This window comes from Phasianus colchicus, chromosome 24 (genome assembly GCF_987193195.1).
Source record: "Phasianus colchicus chromosome 24, bPhaCol1.hap1.1, whole genome shotgun sequence".
Lineage (NCBI taxonomy): Eukaryota > Metazoa > Chordata > Aves > Galliformes > Phasianidae > Phasianus > Phasianus colchicus.
In genome coordinates this window covers 897,483-924,102 of record NC_143459.1, presented here as the reverse complement: position 1 = coordinate 924,102, position 26,620 = coordinate 897,483, and the positions used below count along the sequence as shown (strand labels likewise).

Here is a 26,620-nt window from a genome sequence, read left to right as displayed (position 1 = left end):
CCCCAGCCCAGTTCCAGCTTGCCCTGCGGACATCGAATCACCTCCCTGCCAGGCGTCCTCAGGCTGTTCTCAAACCCTTCTCTTTACGGCCTTCATCCCCTCGTTATCCCAGACCCAGTGTCTGCCATCCCTTATTTTTCTAACATTCTTGCTTCTACAAACTATCTCTAACTCTCTCCCCCCCCACCAGCCCCATCCTTAGTCCCTGGGAAGCCTTTTCCTCCCTTTTTTACTACGAGGCCTTTCTCACCCTTCAACGCCGGCCCGCACAGCCGCACCGGACAACCGCGCACCAGGCACGGGCTGCGGCCCCGCACGGCCTCCTGCACGCCCCGCCCCCCGCGCCTGCTATTGGCCAGCCGTGCCCCGTTCGGTCATCCCATTGGCTGCCACTGCCGCCTGTTATATGCACGCCCTGCCCCCCGACCCTTCTTCCGGGAGAGCCCCGTCCGCCCCTTCGTCTCTGCGGAGCCAATTGGCTGCCCTGGCTGTCACTTAAGGCTTGGGAGGAGGGACGATTGGACGAACGAGGCCACGCGGGGTGCCCGCTCTGCGCGTGCGCGGTCCGGGGGAGGGCGAGTCCGAGTACCGGGCGCGCGGAGGCGTGACGTCACCCGACGCGACGCGACGCGACGCTGCCGGGGTGGGCGTCACGTGACCTGGGGAGCCGGCGGTACGGGGCTGAGGAAATGCGGGTCCTTGCGGGGCTGGGCGGTGGGTCTGGCGTGTTGTTGGGGCGTGGGGGGGGGGTCACGTCGGGCTGGGAAGGGAATCCGAGGCGTCCTCCTGGAGCTGCGGGTGCCGGGACGTGTTCTGGGGGCCCCGTGGGGCTGGGAAGGGGGTGGGGAAGCGGGGCTCTCACGAGGCCGGGGGGGCACGGGCCTGTTGTGCGGGGTATTCCCCTGAGACTCGGGAGAAGGGGCCGGCGGTCTCCGTGCCTGATGGGGCCGTTCTTCCCCCGACTCCCCCTCCTCCCTTTTGTTCCCCTCTCGCAGACCATGGCCGCCCCTCTTTCCCTCACGCTGGTGCTGGGCGAGGCCTCGGAGAGCGACTCAGAGCCGGAGCCGGAGGGGGGCGCGGCCGGGACCCCCGCAGCGGGGCTGAAGGTTCCGGGGGAGGCGTCGGAGACCGAGGAGGAGGAGGAAGAGGACAGTGCGGCCCGAGTGCCGCTGCCAGGGGTGTCCCGGGGGGGCCCCTCACTGCTGCAGCAGCGGCTGGGGGCGGGCGAGGGGCGGCTGCGGGGCGCGATGGCTGAGGCACTGGGAGGCAGTTTCGGTGGGGCTGCGCGGCTGCTGGAAGGCCTGGGGGGGCCCCTGGGCCAAGCGCAAGCTGGGGCAGCTGCCACCGCGCACTGCCTGTGCCTGGTGCGCCGTGACCTGCGCGCTGTGTCTGCCACCGTGGCCACCATCACCGCCTGCCACCTGCTGCCCGACATCTGCGGGGAGCTGTGAGAAAGGGAACACCGGTGGGGCAGTGCTGGCAGCCGTGGGGAGCTCCTGGCGTCGTTGTTGCGGTGTCACTGTCGCTCACCGCCAGTGCTGTGTCCAATGGACTTGGAGGTTGTGGTTGTCACTGATGGCGTTCTCACTGTCGCTGCGTTTCCAGTGCTGTGTCCCCTTGAGCTGATGCTGCCATCAACAGCGCTGCCACTGATCACTCGGTGTCTCAGCGGTGTCACCTGGCCTGTGGGGACCTTGGCCTCACAGTGACGAAATGGAAGCTCCCGACAATTGCTTGGTCTGGAATTCTGTGGTTTTGCCCTGTTTAGGGGATCTGAGGTTTGTGGCACCAAATAAAGCCCTCTGGGGACACAGCTGCAGCAAGGACACGACTTTCACTAGGCGGGTGGCAGCGTGTTCACGCGTGGCACTGTTGTCCCAGTGGTCTGAGCAAGGTCCCTTTTGTTGGCCCTCGTGTCCCCAGGCTGTGGTTGTGTCCTGCCATACGAATGTCTCCAGCACCTGGCCACTGTCCCCAAGCTGTGGCTACATCCTGTCACCCTGAGTGCCTCTTGGTCGTGTCCACAGCCCGCTGCTACCTCTGTGTGCCCCTCTGAGAACTTTAGCTGGGGACAGGGAGAAGCACATGTGATACTCCTGCCACGGAGCCACGTGGCTCTATCACACTGCATCCTGCCTGGGCTACCACCCCCTATGGGATGCCAGGGATACACCATGGGTGCTGGTGGGCTTGTGGCAGCAAAATGTCTAGGGCGGGTCCTGGGGGCTCCCGGTGTCTCCGGGAGGGTCCCAAGTATCCCCGGGACTGACCTGAGGGGTGGTGGAAAACCAGGATGAAGGTTCACTTTCCCCATTTCCCTGTGTTGTGGCAAATGGGAGAGGTTTTGTGAAGGGCACAGTGGTGTTGGATTTCTTTCATAAAGATGCTGGACCTCGGTTCCCTTCCCGTATCCAAATTAGAATGAATAACGGTATTAAAACTTCATCTTTTGAGGAAGAACCCCTGAGCGCTTGTAACTGGCAGTGCTTTGATATTCTAGATAACCCGTTCCATAAGGAGTGCTGGGTGATGCTGACTGATACCATCAATTGTGAGCATGCTCTATGGAAGGTTTCCCTCTGTGGGAGTGAGGAAACAAAATGTGGTGATTCAATACTGTGGGGTTATGATGGGGTTACTAGAGTCTAGGATTCTAGAGTCCGAGGATTGTATGAGTATGCTACGAGGATACTAGCTCCTGTGAGTGTAAGTTCTGTTATTTCAGATTCTGTGATTTTTTTTTCCCAGTTCTAGATTCTTTGACTCTGTGATGATTCTGGGCTTCAATTGTGTGGTGATTCTGATTCCTCACTAAGAGTCTAGACTCCCAGATTTGTAGCTACGCAATACGATGCATTTCCATATCCACCCCTGTGCATAGTGTGCAGCATAGTTCTGAGTGCCTGATACAACCCAGGCAAAATCAATTTCTGTAGGTTATTAAAAAATAAAATAAAATTCCTTCCTTTAGTTTCTGCTCCCTGTTCCACTTATTTATGTTCTCCCTTGCTTCATATGTAACTTCCAAACGTGGCATTTTGCAGATAATACCTTTTCCCCCTTTCATCCTGTGATGGCTTCTGATGGTCCCTTGTTTCTCAATTATAACAGTTGTCATGAGCCCATTCATGTAAGAATTTGGGACTGGAGTTTACTCCATGACTCTTACAATAGTTAGTGTCCCTAGTTGCTATCATGCAGACTGCAGCAATTTATAGCAGATAGATACAGTTACAGTATACACTCCTGAGGGGGGAGCAGGAATGTATGTATTGATGAACATAGATATGCTGTAGTAGATTAACAAGACTGGAGATGGCTGGATACACTTGGTTATTTTCCACATGGAGGACAGGGTTACACACACCCACACACACACACACACACCTACAGGACGCTCTCCTGCTGTGTCATGAGAATCAGAGCAAACCCCATTGCTGTCTGAACTCTTCAAACCACAGAGATAAGGTTCCTCAGTACAGCTGGATCCACTCCTAGTCCCAGACACGTTCAGGAGTTTGTGACTAAGGGATCCTACGTGCACAATCAAAGATATAACCTTAGTGAAGCTGAGAAAGCAAAGGATCTCTGTGCAGGTGTGACCTCGAGGCATCCCTGCTCAAGAACAGAGCTTGTCCTGCAGCCTGCTGCTGTGCAGGAGAGCTTAAGAGGTGCTTGTGCTGCTCTCTATTTTGGTGGTAAGATGATTGACCCATTGCTGTGCTTTGTTTTTAGGCACATGCTCAATTGGCCCTCAGCTGTTGAGCCAGAGGTCTGCTGTGAGTTCTTTCAGCGTCCCAGTTTGAGACGGTTTTGTGATTGCTAACCTGATTTAGCCAGGAGTGTTGCTCACTGTCTTCCTGTGCCAGGCTGAGGGAGGAAGGTGGGAGAAAGGAAGAAAGAAAGGGAGAGAAGGGAGCGCACCATCATACTGGCTTTGCTGGGAAGGAAGCCTGGTAAGAGCAGTGCTGCTGGTCTGAGTCCCAGCTGGCTTTTACCCCTAGGCGGTGCCCTGCGGGTGGGCTGGTGAGGGTTTGGCAGGGATTGCTGCATTCCCTCACACCTCTCCTGCCTATTGTTCCTCTTGTCCCAGCAATTTAACATCTGCCTGCAGCAGAGCAGCAACTGGCCACAGCATGTCGATCTCAGGCAGGGGCTTGGGGAAGCAGCCAGGAGAGGGCAAGGAGCAAGAGATGGGAGTGCAGGGTGAGAGTGAGGTGTCCTCAGCCATCGTCTGTGTGCTGGGAACAAAGAAGCCGCAGGGACGGGAGTTTCTCTCCTCTCCAAGCTGCTTCCCTGGGCCTTGGCTGTTCCCGGCAAGGAGCACTTGCAGGAGCCCGTACCTTTTGCAGAGGTGGCCATGTATTTCAGCAGGGAGGAGTGGGCCCCGCATCATTTTCAGAGACGCCAAAGGCGTGCTGGGCTCCAAAGGAAGTCGGTATGTGTTGGGCCAGTGTCATTCAGAATTGAAACAGGGACACGCTGACATGCACCAGACTGGGCTCGTGCTTGACATCTTGTAAACAGGGTTGAAAAGAAACCTCAAAATAAACACACGCAGCCTTTGTAAACCGTCCCCTCCAAAATCAACACATTTTGCACAGCCAGAGGTGCCTTCCCAGTCTTCTGCCTGTTGGCAGTTTTACTTCCTCTGTTTTTTTTCAGATCACAGCAGAGTGAGTCTGCGTGCGTCAGTGGAAGAGCTGCCTTCGGGGAGGTGCAGATGCAGTCAGCCGTTGTGGAATTCATCTTGAACCTCTCAGATGTCCTCTTCCGCTCCAAATCCAGCCCGCTCATTGGAGATAGAGCGAGTGAGTGTCTTCCTCCATTAGCTTTAGCTTGATCAGACACCTTGATCAAGTTCAGATCTCCCCCAAGGTACTTGACATATGCTTCTACTGTCGAGGAGACAACAGACTTCTGGGCTGATACAAGAATATGGCAAATGTGGCTACCAGTATCTTTCCGGGAAGCCAGGGATGCTCTACGAGAACACATAGCTGAAAGTTTGGCTGCTGCTGTTAGATCCTCACATTGACAGGCTGTACAGAGTAACTTAAATCCATCCCCCTACTCTCTCTTTTCTTTCTAAAATCACTTTCTTCAGTGCTTCTGTGTGCCTTTGCACTTGAGCTATCTTGCAGTACGACACAATGCATGATCCGTTGATCCTTACAAGCATCTTAGAAGACAAATAGCAAGCAGCAGATTTAAAGAAAGCTCTTGGTATTCATTAGCGTTGATGCTGAGAAACAGAGTCTTGCACTTAATGTGAGATACTCTGACAGCTGCTTTCCTGGTTGTTTCTTCTGCGCAGCGTCTATAGGTTAATCAGCAGGGCTGTCCAGCTGCATGGCAAAGACTGCACGGGCCCTGCAGCTGTTGCCCAGTTCTCTGCCTGCACTGCAGAGTTGAGCTTAGGTGCTAAGAGTGAGGAAATAACTGCAACGTGTTTGTGCCCAGCCCTGGAACCTACAGCTTACCTTGAGTAACTGCTAAGACCGGAAGCACACCTGGTCCAGTGGAAAGAAACAGGCCTGCACCAGGAAGAAAGTTTCCTCTGCATGTTAGATGAGTAAGTGTGAAGAGCACAAGCAATTATTATTCCGAAGGAGCGCTGAGTTTGTTCCATCTACTTTGATACCCCGACCTTCCCATGAAATTTGCACAGTCACTGCAGTTATTGCCACTGGTGGAGTAGAGATAGCTGCTTTTCCAGAATATTTGCTGCTTCCCATTTGATACGAGCGTTGCTCTTCTTTGGATAGCACAGTTGCTGTAAGTCCAGCTTTTGTTCCTACTGGAAGGCAGTTCTTATGTCAGCAGGATGCAGGGGTTAACTTGGTTGAACAGGAACAGCCCACAGCAGGCTGAGCTCTACCAGGGGAAGATCGACATGCAAAGCACCTGAGCCATAAGATGATCCAGGCTGTAGAATGGAGCATATCACGTTGGCTCGTTGTTTAATGATTCAGACGTTCACGTTGTCTGCTTCCCCACAAGCAGAAGGGTCGGGGAATGTCACAGTGTATCAGCTAAGCTTGGCAATACTGCTGTGGCAAGGCAGCCCCTCTGAGCACAGCGTCTCAACCTGGGCCAGCCTTCAAGAGGGGACAGCATTCCCCAGCCTGCTTTAAGCCATCCCAAGTTGGTCTAGTTGGATGTCTGTGTACCATTTGGCCCGAAGCCTGGCTACTCAGGTACAGCTGACAAACACATGAGGCTGTGCACACATTACCCAGGAGCTGTGATGTTAAAGAGAGAAGTAGTAGGAATGGATCCAGCCAGGATGTTGATGTGAGGGGATGATACGCTTCCCTCCCACGCCTCTTATCGCACGAGAATGGCCTTATGAATGCCTGCTCTGTAGGCAGTGGCAAAGAAGGACCGCTCTGAGAGCAGACTCCTCGTGCTCACCTGCACTGCCCTGCAGCGAGAGGCTTCAGAGATCCTAGCAGCTGGCACTGTGAGCTACTTTGGTAGAAGTTTAAAGGTTTGTCTCCAAAACCAAGCACAGGCTGTAAGCAGGCCAAGAGCAAGGCGCAGACCGTCGTGTGACAGCTTAGTTTTACCCTACTGATGATGTGTTGTTGTGCTAGTGATCCTGGCGTCCACCTGCACACTGGGTTGTAGCTGCTGCAGTCGCGTGCAGCATTTCCTGTTGCTGGATGCTGAGAGTGACCAAACCCAGACCTCATAAGAAGAAAACTGTCACTATCGTGACAATGTTTTGCATGCAGACGAAGCTGGATGCAAGCACGGCAGTGAAGGTTTCTGACGGACCTGTCCTCACTTTTTAGGAGTTTTGGTTGCTTGCTTAAATACAGTAAGCTGCTCTCAATTATGAGTATGTCCTTTGCCATAAACATGCCTGTGACAAAGTGGTTATTTTGACATCATCCTCCAGAGACTAGGATAACCAAGTCTTAGAAAAACACAGCACCACCCCCAGAGCTGTGATGGCCGTGCTGCTGCTTGCTGATTCTCGCTCTTATCTGTGGTTTTCCTTTACAGGATGCAGTTGTTAACTGTGGCCCAAGTCCCTGTGGGTTTCTTCTCCTCCCACAAAGCTGCTCACCCTGGAGGAGGCACAGGCACGGACACGAGGCCACAGCAGCTCTCCCGTTGTGTCAGACAGCAGAGAGATTGCAGTGGAAGAAGGCCCCGCAGCTTTCCAGGGGAAATTCCACACAGTCGTTGACTTTCCATCCAAAAGATGAAGAGGAGTTTCTTTTGCAGCATCTATCGTAATTGTTTGGGTGGTTTTTTTTTCCATTATTAGTAAGGCAAAACTCGCTGAAACTAAGTTGCCTTCACCACAGGTGAAGTGTTGTAGCAAACTTCCACTCACTTTGGACTCCATAGGAGGACTCAACTAACTTACAACTGCCTGATGGGCTCAGTTTAGCCACACAGTGGCTTCCTTTCCTGTTGGGCAGGTCACGAGGTGTACAAAGCCATCTGATGTCTATGCTTGCCTGTACTACCTGCACCTGGAAACATCGGGGTTTTCCAGATTTCAGGACCTCGTGCCTGAGATAAATTCCGGTTCTACTCAAAGCAGAGCTGTTGGACTGACTTGCCGTTTGCTAAGACTGGGAAGAGGCGGGGCTGCTGCAGCCCCAGCCCCACCTGACAGGGGTCTCTGTAGGGACGGGCTGCTGGCTTTGTTCCGGGCACTGCAGTGCTCTGTGACCAAGAATTACCACCAGGAGCTGTTCTACCGGCTGTGCCCACACCTCGCTGGCATATGTGGCTGAGAAGCCTGTGCACGTGGCCAGCCAGGAGCTGCTGCCCTTCTGACCACCTCACTCAATAACTCCTCTCTGCGTGGGTGCACATGCTGGAAGCTATTACTCAAGGAATAATACAAAGATAAGAAATAAGCACTAAACAGGGCTTATTGTCACGAGGTAACTAGACAAGAGGAATGAAAAAATGCATGCTGTATTTTGATTACAAATACGTAAGCACAAGCCCTGTGTGGGGCCTGGTTCAGCAGTTCAGCTTGCCTTCGTGCACTTTGCCTGGTCGTAGGGAAAGTGGCAGGGTCTGATGCAGTGGCGGAGTTGTATGGACGCTGTGTTTGTTGCTCCGCATCCAAAAGTGCAGCAGTTTCTGGAGAGCCAGGTGGGACCTATAGGTGATGGTCCTCTCGCCACCGAGCATCCAGTTGCCAGCAGTGGGTGAGTTCACTGGGACTTTGGGGATGGGAGGTGCCAGCCAGCAAGCCTTCAATTTCTGCGATTAAATTCAGGCTTGGAAGCGCGCTACGCTACGTGGGAAATACAGTTGGTGCAGGAAAGGGGATGTCCTTAGCCGAGGTACTGGCAAACTGAAGGAAAGCAGATGAAACTGGAGATCTATCAACAAAAATGTAAGCAGGTGACACTTGACTTGGCAGGTTTGTGGGAAGGTCAGCTTCCCCATGTTTGTATTTCAGCCATCACCCTCCATACCGGAGAGGCTTTCTTTGCTCGGCTTGCTTAATTGCAGCACGTTTCGCATGCATGGATAGCCTGTGCGATAGCGCCCTTGATCCAGACCCCATTTCCACATTGCATCTCGTCCTCAATGGCCTGAGGTGTCGTGGGAGCACAGAGCTGTAAATATTTCCCTCTTGGGGTAGCTGAAGCACTATGAAAGTCTGCCAGGCGAAGCTGTGGCTGCTCCATCCCTGGAGGTGGATGGGGCTCTGGGCCGCATGACCGCGTGGGTGGCATCCCTGCCCACGGCAGTGGGGCTGGGGTTCTAAGCTCTTTACTGTCCCTTCCAACCCAAGGCATTCTATGAGTCTGCGTTTCCATGACGTAAGCACCCTGGTGCAGTGCGTCACAAGAGCGGCAGCCCGCGGGGAGCCGCCACCCGGAATCTCGGAGCCGTGAGGTCACAATGCCCCGTCCTCTGACTGTGCTGTGCTGTGCCGCAGGCTTCGCTCTGTGCGACACTCACTGTGGCTGCAGCGGTGGTGTTGGAAGCATGGTGCGAGTGTGGGGGGCCATGGCCCCTGCCCGCCTTGTCCTCTTCCTCCTACTGATGGCCATGTGTTTCCGGGAGACCTGTGCTGCTCCGTGGCGAGCACCGGGAGCAGGTGGGTGGGCAGAAATGGGACCCAAACTGAGCAGCACTGGCGGCAAGAAGTCAGGCTGCGTCCCCACGACCCTGTGCCACACTTCCCTGGGGCCAGCCTTCCACGGGGGTGGTGTTGGGCAGGGGGTGATGGGCAGCACCGCAGGAGCCGAGCGGAGCCTGTGGCAGCGCTGCTCCCCAGAGCCGGCTCCAGCCATGCCGGGCTGTGGCTCTGCTGCTTGCTGGCTGGAGCACAGCCTTCATCCTGGGAGATGTCCTGGGGAGAGCTCAGACGATGTGTGCTGGGAAAAGCGTGAGCATTTCTGCTCCAGGCTCGCGGTACTCCTGGTACCATAGATGAATGCCAGTTTCCAGCACGGAGCCCCGGCCCACAGCCCAGGGGAGGAGACAGGCGTGCTTTCCTCCAGTGCTTCAGCATGACCTTCCTGGTCATTAGCGGCCTCCCAGGAAGAAAGCCCCGGGGGGCTGCATCTTCTTCCCTGCGGTCCGTGAGGGATGTGGCACACGGCTTGGGGAGAGTACTGTGTACGCTGCCAGTGCCAGCCTACAGGTCACCCTGGCCGCTCTGCAACTTTGGAGACCTGAGTCCTTCTCCCGTGCCGTTCCACGACCCACATCCAGTGACTGAGGGAGAAGGAGATCACACCATGCAATGGGAATTTCTCTCGTCTGTTCTTGATTCTAGATGATGCGCTTGGTGCTCCCTTTGCAAATGATCGTTTGGGTCCGGATTTTGTGGCTGTGCCTGTGGGGCAACCCAGAGGTAAGTTGTGTCTGTTAACTTGGAGGCAGAAACTTTCACGCTCTCCTAGTTTACTTGGGTGCAATTTTACTTAAGATCCTCTCAAGATCTTCCGAGCCTGTTTGTGCCTTGAAGGGCATGCACAGTGGAGGCGTGAGTATTTCTTTTCTTGGAGAGCTGCCACATTTCAGTGGGAAGGTTACCGCTGCCCCTCCTCAGCTGAGAGAGCCCAGAGCTTTGTATTTGGGCCGTGGCATTCCCTGGCCCACCGCCAGAGCCTACAGGTCACTCAGGGAAAAGGAGGCCCCCACACGTGCTGGAAGCTCTCCTCACCTGTGTCTGATCACACTTGTGCCTGCAGGCCCTGCTGGTGAATCAACAGAAGAGGATCCTGTCTACGAATCTGAGGGGGATGCTGGAGGTAAGTCACCAGGTTTCATTTCCTTGCTATTAGATGATATTTGGCTGGGATAGTTCAGCAAGGCAGTAGCGTCCCGAAGCCTAGGTTTAATCCAGTCCGTGCGGTTGAGGTTAGAGCTGGGGTGAGCTCCAGGAGGGCGTTCCTCTGGGCAGTTCTGCACGGGGTTAGTTGTGTATGACGGTGGTGCTCCTGCAGGCAGCCAGGAACTGTTTCCAAGGTGCTCCTGTGCGGAAGGGAGAGAATAGTGTTGCTAAGGAATTCCCGGCATTAATTGCATCCTGTGTCATTCTGCCTGGAAGGATGTTTAATGGGAGTTGTTCTGTCCTGCGTTTGTTTGCAGACGTGACTGGAGCAGGCGATCCAGGATCCGCTCTGAGCTCTGGTCCCGAAACTCTGGAGGATGGCATGGGTAAGTCATGGCTTTGTAATTCCTGCGAGAGCTTTCATTGCCCATTTCAGTGCCGTTTCATGGCACGATCCCCCATATGCTCTGCTACTCAGTGATGCTGTAGTGTATGAGTGAAACTTTTCACGGGTCTCTGGTTGCAGAAGTGCCCCCATGGATGTCTTTGCCTGGTCGTTCGTTTCCTCCCGCGCTGGAGCCCAGCTGGAATCCCAGCGGTGAGTAGTTTGTCTTTACTGACTCCGCTGATTCACCGCTGGTCTCCAAAACTTCATGCACGTGATATTTGACTTCGTACATTCTGTACAGGTCCGGAAAGAGGAAAGGATGAACCCAGAAGAGGAAGATACTCCCCGGGCTCATCCCGTCTCCTAAAGGATCTGCTGAAGGAAATGGAGAAGGCAGCGCGTGGTAGGTATACGTCAGTGTGTTCACCGTGAGACCTGGGAAGCTGAGGTCTGACGTTCATGTGTGGACAAGCCGTAGCCTGCACAGCAGGAAGGGATCGCGCAGAGCCGTGCTGCGGTGGTGTTCCATGTAACGCCTTGCAGGCACTGTCGAGCACCAGAGATGGTCTGCTGCCACTCTGCATCCAGCCGAGACCCAGCGGCAGCTGCTCCCCCAGCACGACCATTACTTGTCAGGGCTGCTTTGTGCAGACGCTGGCACCCAGATGGCGAGTGCCGTGCTTCTGTTCATACAAAGCCCTCTGTTCAGCTGAGCAAGTTGAAGGCAGGAGGAGCATCCCGATCAGGGATGGCTGCCTTTGCTAATGCTGGAAATGAGCTGGAGACGCTGATTCTGAAGGTGCTTGTGCTGGAGCTTGAATTTCAGCCTGCAGATAGCTGGCTGTGGTGGGTGGAACGTGATGGGTGGTGACGCTCACAGCACAGGGTGTGAGGGCCTTGCGTAGGAGCTGATTCCTGAGGAGGCATGAGAGGGTCGGCACCCTCCAGTTCCTGGGAGGGCCCAAATGCCCTTGGGCAACGGAGGGGGTGACAGTGGATGCGGGGGGCTGGGACCAGCAGACTTTGCCTGAGCTCGGGATTGGAGTAGCTCAGTTCCCGATGAGAGCACATCACGTCCAAGCTTACTGTCCTGCTTTCCTTCTAAAGGAACTGACCAAGAAACTGAGCAGGATGCACTGCAGGAAGGCAGCCATCCCACACTGCCGGTCTCGGACAGTGGAACGCAGGCAGCGACAACAACTGGCATGCCAGGTAATTTCTGTCCCGCGCTCATCCAGCGTCACTAACCAGAGTCGCTGTGTGCCTGCAGGCTCTTGCTGCCTGCCCTTGCACACCAGGTCAGCAGCCAAACCTGGGCGTGTGAGCACAGAGCACGTGTAAAAGAAGCCAGGGATGGCTCTCTGAAAATGGCTGGCCTCAGTGGGGTGTGGAGAGTTGTTCCAGCGGCGTGCCAGAGAAGGTACTTGCAGACCTCTGTGACGCTGCTCAGCTCCCACCACTCGCAGTTCCCAGAGAGTTGTGAGCTTTGCCCTTTTGCAACAAAGCCACCCGAGGGCGATGAGCGGGGTCCTGTGTGGCAGGAGCCTGCAGGAGTGTTTCTCCCCTGGGCTGGCTCCGGCTGTGCCCTGCACTGGCTGCCGCCCGACCTTGAGCCCGGGGGGTGTCCTGCGGGAGAGCTCAGGACACGCGCGCTGGGGAAAGCGTGAGGGATTCTGCTCTGCAGTGCTCCCCACAGACAAAGCGCAGATCCCAGGGCACAGCCCTCGGCCCAGAGGAAGACACGGGTAGTGCCTGTGCAGCCTCTCCCTACCCAACGAGAGGTGGAAGCGATCCTACTTGTCCCCTGGTGCTTAGGCACCAGAGGCAGAGGCACCCGCTAGTGAAGCTCTCTTGGGTCCGTGAAGCACACTGAGAGATCATCTGTAGCGCAGGTGAAGGTAACGTGGGACATTGTCTCGTTTCTTCCAGGGATGAATGCCGGGAAAAGCACAGAGGCTGCTGTTCACAAATCTGTGCGGAAGCGCCACATCGCAGCCATGGTGATGTTCTCAGCTGTGCTGCTGTCTGCGCTGGTGCTGGCCTGTGGTGCTGTGATATGGATGTGCAAAAAATACCCGTGAGTTGGCTTTTCCCCAAAACACCTGATTGCTGCATTTGGCAACGAAGCATTTGTAGTGCCAGGATCCTGGACGGCCAAATCAGCTGCTGGCAGTACACTGCCAGGACTTACGTTGCCAAGTCTTTCAAGTTTCCGCTTATTTCCTGTCAGTGAGTAGTGCTTTCTGAAACTCCTTCTCACAGAGTGTGCAAGAGAGAAGAGAAAGCAGCAGAACCAGCTCATCCTGAGACCAACTAGGAGGTGAGGGCAGAATGGAGCTGGGAGAGGCAACAAAAGAGACTCTTGCCCCGTCAAACAAGAATCTCAGCAATAGTTCCGGTCCATTCCATTCTGCCATCCAAGAGGCCAAAGGTCTTCAAAGTCATCTGGAAGGCCTGGAGCGTGAACTCAGAGCCGCGAAAGAGGTCCACGGGAACAGTCCTGAGTGCTGCTTTCTGTCAGCGGACGGCCCTGAAAGTGAGAGCGGAGAATCAGCAGCAGAGCTTTTGTCCTTCATCCTGCACTCTCCAGGACAAGTATCACCAATAATTTGAAGATTCTTAGCTCGCCATAGCTACAACCCTGTTGAGGGTCCTGATGAGGACCCAGAAAGCGAGCTTCCTCCGAGCACCGGACAATACGTTAACGTCTTTGGAGATGTGGATGAGGATGGCTGGTTCAGGGAGAGCTGACAGATGGCACGGGAGGACTGGTCCCTTCCAGTCTGGTTGCAGAGGTTTCAGATGATGAACTAGATACACCTCAAGTTCCTGACAGAATTCCTGCATTACTCCGTCTGCAAGACCAGCCCCTGCTCCACTCGATGTTCCGGTGGAGCGTGTGCAGGATGTGGATGAGCTCCTTCAAACCAAAACCAAAACCAACCAATTAAACACCCACAATAAAACAATCAAACAAACAAAAAACCCTACGCTGTTCTTTTTCTTGGATAAACGGCTGTTTACGAGGGTGGATAGTGATAGAACATGGAGGAGTGGTTTTAGACCGAGACAGGGGAGGATTAGGCTAGATATTAGGAGGAAGTTTTTTCACACAGAGGGTGGTGGAGCACTGGAGCAGGTGTGCCCAAGGAGGTTGTGGATGCCCCATCCCCAGAAGCATTCAAGGCCAGGCTGGAGGTGGCTCTGGGCAGCCTGGGCTAGTGGTAGCCTGGTTGGTGACCCTACACGTAGCAGGCGGGTTGAAAGTAGATGAGCACTGTGGTCCTTTTCAACCCAGGCCTTTATATGATTCCATGATTATATGATTGTATCAGATGTCGGGGCAGTAATGTGGAAGAAACAAGCCTTGAAGTTAAGCTTGGTTTGCTCTGCCCCTCATACACCTGATAATTGCACCCCTTGCTTGGCAGATGGCCTTTCTGTGGGGTGTAGACGAGGAAAGGGGAGGAGGAGAATAAAGCAGCAGTTTTGTCCCAGAGCTTTTGTTTCACTGGGGTCTGGCCCTATTTTCTGAAACTAAGAGACAGCGTGTGGAAGAAGGACGGAGAGGTGCAAGGAGGTTTTGTTCTTGGTGCTGACTCCAGCCTGCTGCTTGCTGCTGGGAAAGGCGTGCTTGGCTCCAAGGGAGGATGTATGGTGGAGAGCCAGCAGCTGGCAGGTTTGGGATCCCCAGGATGCCCAGCAACAAAGGGCAACAGCCCAAGCAAGAGCTGGGGTGATTTGTTTTTAAACTGCATCCACTTACGTCCTGTCCCGCTGCATCTGCCATATGTCTCCCCGTTTCCTTTAGGGTCCCCCCGAAAGGTGTTCTCCGTTTTGCAGTTTTGCCTGATTTTCTCATCTCCTCGGGGCGTTGCAGCATTGAGAGGAAGGTCTTCCCTCTCTCCTTCCCTCTGCAAAATCATTGCAATTGCTGAGCGCCCCCTCGTGTTGTGGCACACACCATGTCTAGTTGCATCACGAGTTAGAAAGCGACTTTTTCCTCTCTTCCTGAATTTCCCTGTTTTCCCTCTGCTTTGGGGAAAGTCCTTCTGTTGCGGACGTCACCCCTTGCAGAGCTGTGACTGCAGTGCCCAAGCTGCAGGAGCAGAAGCATTTCAGGTGCCAAAATGGCTTACTTTCCTCGTTGCGGTGGAATGGGGTACACAGAGAAGGAGGACTTCCATTCTCGGGGTGGATGTGCACAAGGGAAGGCGCGCAGGGTGGGCTCTGTCTTGGCCAGTTCAGCCAGCAGCTGTATCCAAGTGGCAGAAGCAATGCCCTCTGTCCCATGCCACCTTTGCACAAACTGGGACCAACTCAGCCATGCAGACAGAGCTCTCAGGGTAACAAGCAGCCCTACGGATCTCCATGTGCAGGGTTGTTAAGCATTATTGGTTTTTCACATTGGCATCCAAAGTTTGAGGCACTGCGTGCTGCCAAGATAGCTGGCTGCTCCACTTGGAGCTGTGTACACCGAAGCACTTTTCCTGTGTTTCTACAGAAATATACACAGCTTGAGGTATAAGCAAGAGGAGCTGGAAGGTTTAGCTTGGCTCCCGAGCTACATCAGCAGCAGAATAAATGAGGCGTGGTGGGAAGGGTCCTGTGACTGGTGTGCTGTGTGTGATGGATGGCTCTGGGCCCTCCAGGACAGATGAGCAGGACAGGTGAGATGGAGTGGCGTTGCTGTATGTAGCGGTGGGCTGGGCTGGACGGAGCTTATAGTTGTCAGTGACACGGTTGAGACACTCTGGGTCTGGATTAAGGGACAAGTGGATGTCAGTGTGGGAGTCTAGTATAAGCCACCCGGCTAGGACAATGATACCAATGAATTATTCTTCAAGGAATTAAGGGATATCTCTGGAACAGCCTCACTTGCCCTGATGGGTGACCAGCTTCCCAGACGGTAAGGAGGGGTACCACACAGCCAAAAAGCAGGGCCGGGAAATCCCTAAAGCATGTTGATGATAACTTCTTGGCACATGCACTGAGTGCCAAGTGGGAAAGGTGCTGCCTTAAATTTGTTGCTTGTAATCTGAAGGGGTCTAGCAGGTGAAGTGGCAGCAGGTGGCCGTCTTGGCTACAATGATCATGAAGCAGCCCAGTTAAGCTGAAGAACGCTGCAGTCCTCGTAATTCATGTTCTTAGGGAGCCTGGTGCTAAATGATGTGCAGATGATCCGATTCGGGGTCAGGGCTCTGTACGCAGAAGAGCAGCTCCCTCGCTGCGATCTGTTGAGAGTCAGTCCCCAGCACTGAGGATGCACCAACAGCCCCAGCATAGACTGAAACTGCAAGCAGACAATCCTGCTAAAGCATGTGAAGTGCGAAGCTGAAGGGAGAGCTCATTGTGGTTCTACCTCCTGCTCACATTCCTCACGTGATGAAGTGCAAAACCAAGCAAAATAAGAAGGAATTCATTGGGTATTTTATGTACCTTACTACCATCAATCAAATGTGGCAGTAGAAAGAGCAGATGTTTTACTGTTAAGAACTGATGTCGGGTACTCTCCCCTGCACTCCCCTTTCCCTAAATGTTCCTTAAAACGAAGGGCAAAGAAGATCTGTTCTCATCCTCTGCCCCCTTCCTTCCACCCAGCTCGCCTGAAATCACCTTTAAGCGCTCGTGTAGATTTCCAATGTGCTCCTTCTTGTCTTTCTGTCTTCTTCTTAAACCCCCCTTTCCTCCTGGTGACGTTCGGGGTGCGTTTGAACACTGGTTCCAGCTCCAGGACCTAAAGCCACAGCCATAGCACAAGAGGCCAGCACCAGCCCTGGGGCTTAAAGCTACATCCACAGCCAGAAAGACTGGCACGGGCAATGAGGCCTAAAGCCAAAGCCTGAGAGGCCAGCACCGACCCCAAGGCCTTAAGCCACAGCCAGGGATGCTGACACTGGCCATGGGGCTTAAAGCCACAGCCACAGCCAGACAGGCCAGTACCAGCCCTAGGACTAAAGCCACAGCCACAGTTAGAGAGGCTGGCACTTGCCACGGGGCCTAAAGCCCCAGCCCCAGCCCATGAGGCTGGCACTGGCCCTGGGGCACAAAGCCACAGCCCAGGAGGCCAGCTTTGGCCCCAAGGCCTAAAGCCACAGTCAGAGGCCAGCACCGGCCCTGGGACATACAGATGTGCATTCCTATTGGTTCTTACTAGTTCCCTGGGACTCCATTGACCGCGGTGAGGCCATATTGGTCTTTACTGGTTATTATTTGGCTGCACAAGAGTCATCTTCACTTCTCCATTATTTTTACTTCAAATAACCCCATTACCATTCTGTCTTCTTCTTAAATCCCCTTTTCCTCCCAGTGATGTTCAGGATGCTTTTGATCCAACCTTGCCGAAATCTTTGCTTGATTCTATTTTTTTCCCCTCCTTTTATCATTACGAAAACAAAGAAACAAATAAAGAGGATTTCCCCCCAGCCACACATACCCGTTTCCCACCAGCCCAGGCAGCTGGAGAGCCCAGAGCTCCAGCAACGACACCTGCAAAGAAATCTGCTTCTTCCCATCTCGTTCCTGTCTCTTCCAAATATTTGGAGCAGCATTCAAACATATGTTTTGTGATTGGTAGGACCTGACTTTTGGTGGATGACTGCAACGCTGCCTTGGCTTCCTTGCTCTTTGCACTGCTCGCCAGTGCCTATGGAGAAGTTCTGAGTTGTGATCTTCAGTGATGGGCAGCGAGTCTCAGTGCTGGTGGAGCGCTGGCCCACTGTGGTGCCCAGCAAAGTATTCACCAGCTCTGTTCGATGACTCCCCAGGCAAGTGAAGTTCCTCACCCTGACCATCAAGTGGGAGAATAAAGCCTTGACCGTGCTTGCAGCAGTGGGGCTGATTCCTCAACCCCCTAAGCCTGCTGCAAAAGGAGGTGGGTAGCTGCTATCCAGCTATCAAGCTGGCATGGGGAAAAAGGATTGGGAGGACACAGAGCAGGGCTCACGGTCATGAGATTGGAGTGCCTTATGAAGGCACAACAGGCTGGGTCTCTCTTGCTTACTCATGGGGATGGCCCAGCTGGCATCTTTAGGGCCCCACTTGAGTGCTGGGTGTAGAAACATTACTGCTTCCTGGGGCTTTAGTGGGAAGAACTGCACTCTTCCATGCTCAAAAAAGGCATGTCCAGAGTGCTTCCAGCCCAGAGATGCGCATGTAAATAAATCCAGAGTAAGGAGAGCAGGTTTGGAGGAATCCAGGGAGGCAGACTGCTGCAAGGCAGCCGATCACACTTCTCACATACTCTGCGTGTCACTTGTCTTCCTCTTCTTCCGCGCCTTCCCCGGATGGAGAAGATTTGTTATGACTGCAGGATAGGCTAAGTCATCTTCAGTGGGATCAAAGACAGAGAGAGCTAAGGAAGGCTCCTCTCGGGAAAAACAACACTGCACTGCAATAGTGACAAGGTAGGTTAGTTAATAGCAATCTCCTCAAGTGTGGAGAAGGAGGCAGAAGATGGATAATAGCTTGTTTATGAAATGATTTAGTGGCAGAACTGGTACTTTTACCAGATGCATTTTGTTGCTAGATTTGTGACCCCATTTCAAGACAGTTCTGTCTATGACCAGGTTTTGCTGTAGAAACTTTGAGGTTGCTGCTACCCGGAGATGGAGGTTGGTCCAATGCTGGAGATGGAAAGAGTTTTAGAAACGTGTTTAGAAAACACACGCTTATAGCGTGGTGTAGCACAAGTGCTAAGTCACGGCCTGAACCAGTGATGGAGAACCTGGGGGAAGGCAGGGTCAACCCAGGGGAGCTCAGCAGCATGCAATGCACCTGAGTGACAGGAGGGAGTAGAGCCAGGGTCCATCCCTTCCCAGACCTCAGTTAAGGGTTGGCAGTGGAGATGAGGGTATCCCTTGCTGGACATCCCTGCCTATCTGAGGCCTTCTGAAGGTGAGCAGCTGTCATGGTTTTATGATTTTTGTTGTCAGTATCCCACATCATAACAGCATGTAAGGCATGGGGAATTAAAGAACTAATACTCCAGTAAGGGCACTGATGGAGACAGCTGCCTGGCACCTATATGCAGTGCTGTATGATTTGAATATTGACAGATGGAGTAGCCAACTTTACGAACAACATGATGTTCAAACCGGGTTCCAGGCTCTCTTCTCAGTTCTTTACACATTTTTGGAATGCCAAGTTAGTGATCACGTTCACGCTCATGTTATCAACCTCCCTGAATGTATTCTTCTCTATTCATGTTACGTGGAAGAAGTGTTCTCCAAAACCAGAGAACGTTGACTGGCACGTTGAGAATATGGAGAGGTTGATGTGTGGGGACCTGCAGTGTCATGGGATTTCACTCTTGAACACCTGTGGGATCCCTTGCTTAAAACTAAGCAAGTATTTAAGTCAGGGACGGTGCAGCGTGGAGAGATTTGATGAGGTACAACTTATTTGGGGCTTGGCTTGTGCTTACCGAGCTCTATGTAATACTATTCTGGAGAGAGAAAGTTTCTGAGCTGAGGTTCAAGCCAAAGGGGGAAGTCTCCAAATCAAGCCTGATCAGTCACAGGAGGTACCATTTTTGATGTCAGTTGCCCCTCTGGAGGGACAGAAATGGAAATGGGTGTCCTCGCATCCAGAACAGAAAGAAGACACAGAGGAAGTAGAGGAAGATCCTGGCCAGGGGCCGTCCCCAAAACCACCATCACTGAGAAAGGCAATGGAAAAAACTAAGAGATGTGGAGAGGAGAGTAAGGAGGAGGAAGTCACTGTTACCACTACTCGTCGAACTCTGAAGATGACTGAAATCCAAGGCTCAAGAAAGGAGTTTATTTTACATGGTGCCCAAACAAAACTATTGTCACCTGCTTGCTTCGGTGCTGGGACAACGGGGCCAGTAGTGTGTTTCTAGATGGTAATGAAGCTCACCAACTAGGAAGCATTGCCAGAGACTCAGCTACTGTCAGAGGGATTAGTAGATGCTTGGACAGAGTTGCCACCCTGGGAACGAGTGTTATCAGCCTTGAGGGAAAGATAGCCCTTCAAAGGTGATCTGAAGCCTGAGATGAAAAAGTGGAATACTGTCGAAAAAGGTATTCAGTCTTTGAGGGAAACAGCCGTGGTGGAAATGTTGTATGAAAAGCACTGGTCACATACTTACAGACATAACATACACATATTCAAAGTTCCACAAAAATGGGCCGGAATTCTAAGAAATTATTAACATATTGTCCCACCCTCTTGAGCATGCGTCCTAAAAATGTGGTGGGATCTCCAGCGGATGAAGGCCAGTAGTCTACTGTCGGAGAAAAGACCACGGGAGACAAGTCTCATGCTATCATGATCAACAGGTCTCAACTTTATTAAGTATATTGTGGCTATTTATACATGAAATAATTAGCTCATACATATTGCAAAAGCGAAGCTCATGATTGGAAATTCCTCTAATACCCGTGAAGTGGCATTTGTCTGCTTTATTGTTAAGCACTTCTCTATTTATACATGTTAACAGAGCATTCTGCAAAACACTCCTTAACCATTCACACAGGTGCTTAGCCTATCAGAGCCGTGAGATGTTCCTTCTTCTTCTGAAGGTGTCCTTGGTTCCCATGCTGCTTATCTTGCTCCGCAGCTGCTGCTCTGTGCAGCCCCCCGACTCCAGAGCTGCTACTCTGAACAGTTTTTCCTTACGTTCCCACAGTCTACCTCACTGTGAACTTCCAACCTCTTAAGGGACAGTGACCCCCAAGTCCTTCTCCGCAGGGCTGCTCTCAAGGAGATCTTCCCCTGATTTGTATAAATACCCAGGATGGCCCCAGACCCAAGTGCAGCACCCTGCACTTGGCCTTCTTGAACCTCACTGTGTCTTCATGGGCGTGAATCCACTCCAGTTCTGTGAAAAGGCTGTTCTCACATTATGGAAAGGCTGTTCTCATGATTCAGGAGACAGCTAGAGATGGAGAATGGACGCATGGCACCTTATCTCTGACCAGCAAGGAAACCAGGAGAACGGAATGCAGACACTGCCAACTTCCAGCAGTTCAAATCTACTTCAAGACTCACTGCAAAGTCACAGCTAGAACAAGTATCACCTCAGTGTATCCAAGAGAAAGAACAGCAAAGGGATTTTTGTTTGATTGTTTTATACTGGGTGTTAAATTGGTTGGTTTTGGGTTTTGTTTTTGTTTTTTGTTTTGAAGGAGCTCATCCGCAGCGGAGTTGGTTCCAGTTTGTGCAAAGGCGGCATGGGACACAGGGCATTGCTTTCTGCAATAATGTAAGTCCTGGCAGTGTACTGCCAGCAGCTGATTTGGCCGTCCAGGATCCTGGCACTACAAATGCTTCGTTGCCAAATGCAGCAATCAGGTGTTTTGGGGAAAAGCCAACTCACGGGTATTTTTTGCACATCCATATCACAGCACCACAGGCCAGCACCAGCGCAGACAGCAGCACAGCTGAGAACATCACCATGGCTGCGATGTGGCGCTTCTGCACAGATTTGTGAACAGCAGCCTCTGTGCTTTTCCCGGCATTCATCCCTGGAAGAAACGAGACAATGTCCCACGTTACCTTCACCTGCGCTACAGATGATCTCTCAGTGTGCTTCACGGACCCAAGAGAGCTTCACTAGCGGGTGCCTCTGCCTCTGGTGCCTAAGCACCAGGGGACAAGTAGGATCGCTTCCCTGCCCTGGGATCTGCGCTTTGTCTGTGGGGAGCACTGCAGAGCAGAATCCCTCACGCTTTCCCCAGCGCGCGTGTCCTGAGCTCTCCCGCAGGACACCCCCCGGGCTCAAGGTCGGGCTGCAGCCAGCGCAGGGCACAGCCGGAGCCAGCCCAGGGGAGAAACACTCCTGCAGGCTCCTGCCACACAGGACCCCGCTCATTGCCCTCAGGTGGCTTTGTTGCAAAAGGGCAAAGCTCACAACTCTCTGGGAACTGCGAGTGGTGGGAGCTGAGCAGCGTCACAGAGGTCTGCAAGTACCTTCTCTGGCACGCCGCTGGAACAACTCTCCACACCCCACTGAGGCCAGCCATTTTCAGAGAGCCATCCCTGGCTTCTTTTACACGTGCTCTGTGCTCACACGCCCAGGTTTGGCTGCTGACCTGGTGTGCAAGGGCAGGCAGCAAGAGCCTGCAGGCACACAGCGACTCTGGTTAGTGACGCTGGATGAGCGCGGGACAGAAATTACCTGGCATGCCAGTTGTTGGCGCTGCCTGCGTTCCACTGTCCGAGACCGGCAGTGTGGGATGGCTGCCTTCCTGCAGTGCATCCTGCTCAGTTTCTTGGTCAGTTCCTTTAGAAGGAAAGCAGGACAGTAAGCTTGGACGTGATGTGCTCTCATCGGGAACTGAGCTACTCCAATCCCGAGCTCAGGCAAAGTCTGCTGGTCCCAGCCCCCCGCATCCACTGTCACCCCCTCCGTTGCCCAAGGGCATTTGGGCCCTCCGAGGAACTGGAGGGTGCCGACCCTCTCATGCCTCCTCAGGAATCAGCTCCTACGCAAGGCCCTCACACCCTGTGCTGTGAGCGTCACCACCCATCACGTTCCACCCACCACAGCCAGCTATCTGCAGGCTGAAATTCAAGCTCCAGCACAAGCACCTTCAGAATCAGCGTCTCCAGCTCATTTCCAGCATTAGCAAAGGCAGCCATCCCTGATCGGGATGCTCCTCCTGCCTTCAACTTGCTCAGCTGCACAGAGGGCTTTGTATGAACAGAAGCACGGCACTCGCCATCTGTGTGCCATCTGGGTGCCAGCGTCTGCACAAAGCAGCTCTGACAAGTAATGGTCGTGCTGGGGGAGCAGCTGCCGCTGGGTCTCGGCTGGATGCAGAGTGGCAGCAGACCATCTCTGGTGCTCGACAGTGCCTGCAAGGCGTTACATGGAACACCACCGCAGCACGGCTCTGCGCGATCCCTTCCTGCTGTGCAGGCTACGGCTTGTCCACACATGAACGTCAGACCTCAGCTTCCCAGGTCTCACGGTGAACACACTGACGTATACCTACCACGCGCTGCCTTCTCCATTTCCTTCAGCAGATCCTTTAGGAGACGGGATGAGCCCGGGGAGTATCTTCCTCTTCTGGGTTCATCCTTTCCTCTTTCCGGACCTGTACAGAATGTACGAAGTCAAATATCACGTGCATGAAGTTTTGGAGACCAGCGGTGAATCAGCGGAGTCAGTAAAGACAAACTACTCACCGCTGGGATTCCAGCTGGGCTCCAGCGCGGGAGGAAACGAACGACCGGGCAAAGACATCCATGGGGGCACTTCTGCAACCAGAGACCCGTGAAAAGTTTCACTCATACACTACAGCATCACTGAGTAGCAGAGCATATGGGGGATCGTGCCATGAAACGGCACTGAAATGGGCAATGAAAGCTCTCGCAGGAATTACAAAGCCATGACTTACCCATGCCATCCTCCAGAGTTTCGGGACCAGAGCTCAGAGCGGATCCTGGATCGCCTGCTCCAGTCACGTCTGCAAACAAACGCAGGACAGAACAACTCCCATTAAACATCCTTCCAGGCAGAATGACACAGGATGCAATTAATGCCGGGAATTCCTTAGCAACACTATTCTCTCCCTTCCGCACAGGAGCACCTTGGAAACAGTTCCTGGCTGCCTGCAGGAGCACCACCGTCATACACAACTAACCCCGTGCAGAACTGCCCAGAGGAACGCCCTCCTGGAGCTCACCCCAGCTCTAACCTCAACCGCACGGACTGGATTAAACCTAGGCTTCGGGACGCTACTGCCTTGCTGAACTATCCCAGCCAAATATCATCTAATAGCAAGGAAATGAAACCTGGTGACTTACCTCCAGCATCCCCCTCAGATTCGTAGACAGGATCCTCTTCTGTTGATTCACCAGCAGGGCCTGCAGGCACAAGTGTGATCAGACACAGGTGAGGAGAGCTTCCAGCACGTGTGGGGGCCTCCTTTTCCCTGAGTGACCTGTAGGCTCTGGCGGTGGGCCAGGGAATGCCACGGCCCAAATACAAAGCTCTGGGCTCTCTCAGCTGAGGAGGGGCAGCGGTAACCTTCCCACTGAAATGTGGCAGCTCTCCAAGAAAAGAAATACTCACGCCTCCACTGTGCATGCCCTTCAAGGCACAAACAGGCACGGAAGATCTTGAGAGGATCTTAAGTAAAATTGCACCCAAGTAAACTAGGAGAGCGTGAACGTTTCTGCCTCCAAGTTAACATACACAACTTACCTCTGGGTTGCCCCACAGGCACAGCCACAAAATCCGGACCCAAACGATCATTTGCAAAGGGAGCACCAAGCGCATCATCTAGCATCAAGAACAGACGAGAGAAATTCCCATTGCATGGTGTGATCTCCTTCTCCCTCAGTCACTGGATGTGGGTCGTGGAACGGCACGGGAGAAGGACTCAGGTCTCCAAAGTTGCAGAGCGGCCAGGGTGACCTGTAGGCTGGCACTGGCAGCGTACACAGTACTCTCCCCAAGCCGTGTGCCACATCCCTCACGGACCGCAGGGAAGAAGATGCAGCCCCCCGGGGCTTTCTTCCTGGGAGGCCGCTAATGACCAGGAAGGTCACGCTGAAGCACTGGAGGAAAGCACGCCTGTCTCCTCCCCTGGGCTGTGGGCCGGGGCTCCGTGCTGGAAACTGGCATTCATCTATGGTACCAGGAGTACCGCGAGCCTGGAGCAGAAATGCTCACGCTTTTCCCAGCACACATCGTCTGAGCTCTCCCCAGGACATCTCCCAGGATGAAGGCTGTGCTCCAGCCAGCAAGCAGCAGAGCCACAGCCCGGCATGGCTGGAGCCGGCTCTGGGGAGCAGCGCTGCCACAGGCTCCGCTCGGCTCCTGCGGTGCTGCCCATCACCCCCTGCCCAACACCACCCCCGTGGAAGGCTGGCCCCAGGGAAGTGTGGCACAGGGTCGTGGGGACGCAGCCTGACTTCTTGCCGCCAGTGCTGCTCAGTTTGGGTCCCATTTCTGCCCACCCACCTGCTCCCGGTGCTCGCCACGGAGCAGCACAGGTCTCCCGGAAACACATGGCCATCAGTAGGAGGAAGAGGACAAGGCGGGCAGGGGCCATGGCCCCCCACACTCGCACTGAACTATCCCAGCCAAATATCATCTAATAGCTGTGGTAGTGAGGGTCTGGTGCCCAGAAGATATCGCGTTGTACGGGAAGACAGGGTCCCCCTCCTGATAGCCAATAGCGTTCAGTGCCCAGGTTATATAAGGCTGTTTCTCCCGCCAATAAAGGCCTTTTGCCGTCCACCACATTGGTGTCAGCGAGCTGATGGACCGAGCGACCTGGGATTGGTCGCCGTGCCGTTCCCGAACCAGGTCGCCACGCCTACGATAGGCAACAAGTGGTGCCGAAACCCGGGATTGTCGCCTGGACGGGTGAACGGCGGCCGGAGCGGCAGGACCAGCCCGGCGGGGAGGACGCTCCCGGACCAACAAGGAGGATGGAAGTCCTTGTGAAGGTCGTATCGCAGTTAGATAAGCAGTGGGGCATCGATTGTAAGCCCAAAGATTTTTCTCTCGCTATTGCGAGGCTTTTGCGAATCGGGGTCATTGACCAGCCGGTGGTTATTCTCCACCCCGAAGTGTGGGATAAGCGCACTAAAGCGTTAACTGAGGAGACGATGTCCTCGGGCTGTGGGAGAAGCCTAGAGTCGTGGGGGAGAGTCGTGCGGGCCCTGCGCAGGGCCATGCGGGAGCGGGAGAGCTGGAGGGCGGCAGAGAGCCGTTTGTTGGCCACCCCGGGACTGGGAGTCGGGGCGGCCACGCGGACTTTGCACCCCTCTGACGATGACGATTACATGTCCTCTCAATCGAACCCCGACCCGCCCACGGAGGGACAGAAACGTGCTAAATCCTTCTGGGGTGGGTTAATCGAGGAGGCCAGGGCTGCCGCGGAGAAATCGGAGCCCGAGGAAATTTGGGCTCGACCGCCCCCCTATGCGCCCCAAGATGGCGCCGAGCCAGGAGAGGGAGGGCGGGGGGAGGACGCCCTTGGCGGGAACATCGAGGAGGTGTTAGATAAAGGCGGTGGGAGCGACCGGGAAGGTGAGGGGAGCGTGAGTGAAGGGTGGAAAGCCAATCAGAGCGGCCGTCTGAAGAAAAGCCGCTGTGGGGCGAACATCCCGCTGGGCAGAGGGCGGGACGAACCAAGAGGGAGGGAACGGCCTGCCCGCAAGGGAGGCGGGCGGGGCCGGAGCCTAACAAAAAGGTACGGGAAACCGGAAGTGGCCGCTCAGTCGGGCTCTGACTCCGGGTCAGACACTAGCTGCGACGAGTGGTTCGCAATTGACTTAAACTCGGAGGAGGAGGGAACGAATACGAACAGAGTTAAGAGCCGAAATATTCCCATCCAAATTAAAGAGAAACCGCGAGGGGGAGAAATCCCTCTTACAGACTGGAGGAAAATAAAGATTGCATGTGCTGACTGGGCCCCATCGGCCACACTAGTGTTCCCAGTCCGGGTGATGGATGGGGGACAGAGGGTCCACTCGCCGATAAACCCTAGGGATATACAAGCAATTGTTAAGGCAATTGCAGATAAAGGGCTTAACTCAGCTATGGTCTCCACCCTTATAGATGGTGTTTTTGGGGGAGATGATATGCTCCCATTTGACAAAACAAACCTGTAGACTAATTTTTGATGGAGCAGGGATGATTGTTTTTAAACAAGAATGGGAAGATAACTGTGCAAGACAACTAGCTCAAGTAACTGGGGCAAATCACCCACTACATGGTTCCAGCCTGCAGCGGCTGATGGGTACAGACCCAACAATGATTACCCCCCAAGCGCAGGCCCTGGGCCTGCGGGCCCATGAAGTTATGACAACTATTCGTGCAGCCAGAGACGCTATTCGCACAGCCTCTAAAGTTATCGTTAAGCCATCGCCATGGTCCACCATAAGACAAAATGAAAGTGAGAGCTTTACACAATTTGTGGATCGCCTCCAGGCAGCAGTCGACTCCTCGACCCTGCCCGCGGAAGCGA

The 26,620-nt window shown here is 53.9% G+C and overlaps 4 protein-coding genes across 14 annotated transcripts; 3 read left to right on the top strand and 1 right to left on the bottom strand.

Moving 5' to 3' along the window:
• Window positions 1–213: 213 nt before the first annotated feature.
• On the top strand, window positions 214–1,823 carry LOC149915110 (uncharacterized). 2 transcript variants are annotated; one of them, XM_090123931.1, is made up of 2 exons: window positions 214–714; window positions 996–1,823. In XM_090123931.1, the coding sequence occupies exon 2, from the start codon at window positions 999–1,001 to the stop codon at window positions 1,449–1,451; it is 453 nt and encodes a 150-aa protein (XP_089980057.1). In that variant the 5' UTR covers window positions 214–714; window positions 996–998; the 3' UTR covers window positions 1,452–1,823. The 2 variants fall into 2 exon arrangements, with proteins under 2 accessions (XP_089980057.1, XP_089980056.1); XM_090123930.1 differs by having other exon boundaries at window positions 556–673.
• Window positions 1,824–2,977: 1,154 nt separating this feature from the next.
• On the top strand, window positions 2,978–13,665 carry LOC149915109 (uncharacterized). 10 transcript variants are annotated; one of them, XM_090123918.1, is made up of 12 exons: window positions 3,067–4,811; window positions 7,015–7,259; window positions 8,258–8,377; window positions 8,930–9,091; window positions 9,776–9,853; window positions 10,194–10,253; window positions 10,594–10,662; window positions 10,803–10,874; window positions 10,966–11,067; window positions 11,772–11,876; window positions 12,594–12,741; window positions 12,927–13,665. In XM_090123918.1, exons 3-12 carry the CDS (start codon window positions 8,350–8,352, stop codon window positions 12,979–12,981), a joined length of 879 nt encoding a protein of 292 aa, XP_089980044.1. In that variant the 5' UTR covers window positions 3,067–4,811; window positions 7,015–7,259; window positions 8,258–8,349; the 3' UTR covers window positions 12,982–13,665. The 10 variants fall into 10 exon arrangements, with proteins under 10 accessions (XP_089980046.1, XP_089980044.1, XP_089980042.1 ...); XM_090123916.1 differs by lacking the exon at window positions 8,258–8,377 and adding an exon at window positions 5,318–5,575 and having other exon boundaries at window positions 12,927–13,664; XM_090123915.1 differs by lacking the exon at window positions 8,258–8,377 and having other exon boundaries at window positions 12,927–13,664.
• A 5,913-nt stretch (window positions 13,666–19,578) lies between these two features.
• Window positions 19,579–24,874, bottom strand: LOC149915108 (uncharacterized). The gene is made up of 8 exons (XM_090123947.1): window positions 24,604–24,874; window positions 23,842–23,919; window positions 23,442–23,501; window positions 23,033–23,101; window positions 22,821–22,892; window positions 22,628–22,729; window positions 21,808–21,912; window positions 19,579–21,154 (listed from the first exon to the last, which is right to left on the bottom strand). The coding sequence occupies exons 1-8, from the start codon at window positions 24,734–24,736 to the stop codon at window positions 21,003–21,005; spliced, it is 771 nt and encodes a 256-aa protein (XP_089980073.1). The 5' UTR covers window positions 24,737–24,874; the 3' UTR covers window positions 19,579–21,002.
• A 13-nt stretch (window positions 24,875–24,887) lies between these two features.
• On the top strand, window positions 24,888–26,318 carry LOC149915107 (uncharacterized). The gene has a single exon (XM_090123946.1). The coding sequence runs from the start codon at window positions 25,077–25,079 to the stop codon at window positions 26,262–26,264; it is 1,188 nt and encodes a 395-aa protein (XP_089980072.1). The 5' UTR covers window positions 24,888–25,076; the 3' UTR covers window positions 26,265–26,318.
• Window positions 26,319–26,620: the final 302 nt, after the last annotated feature.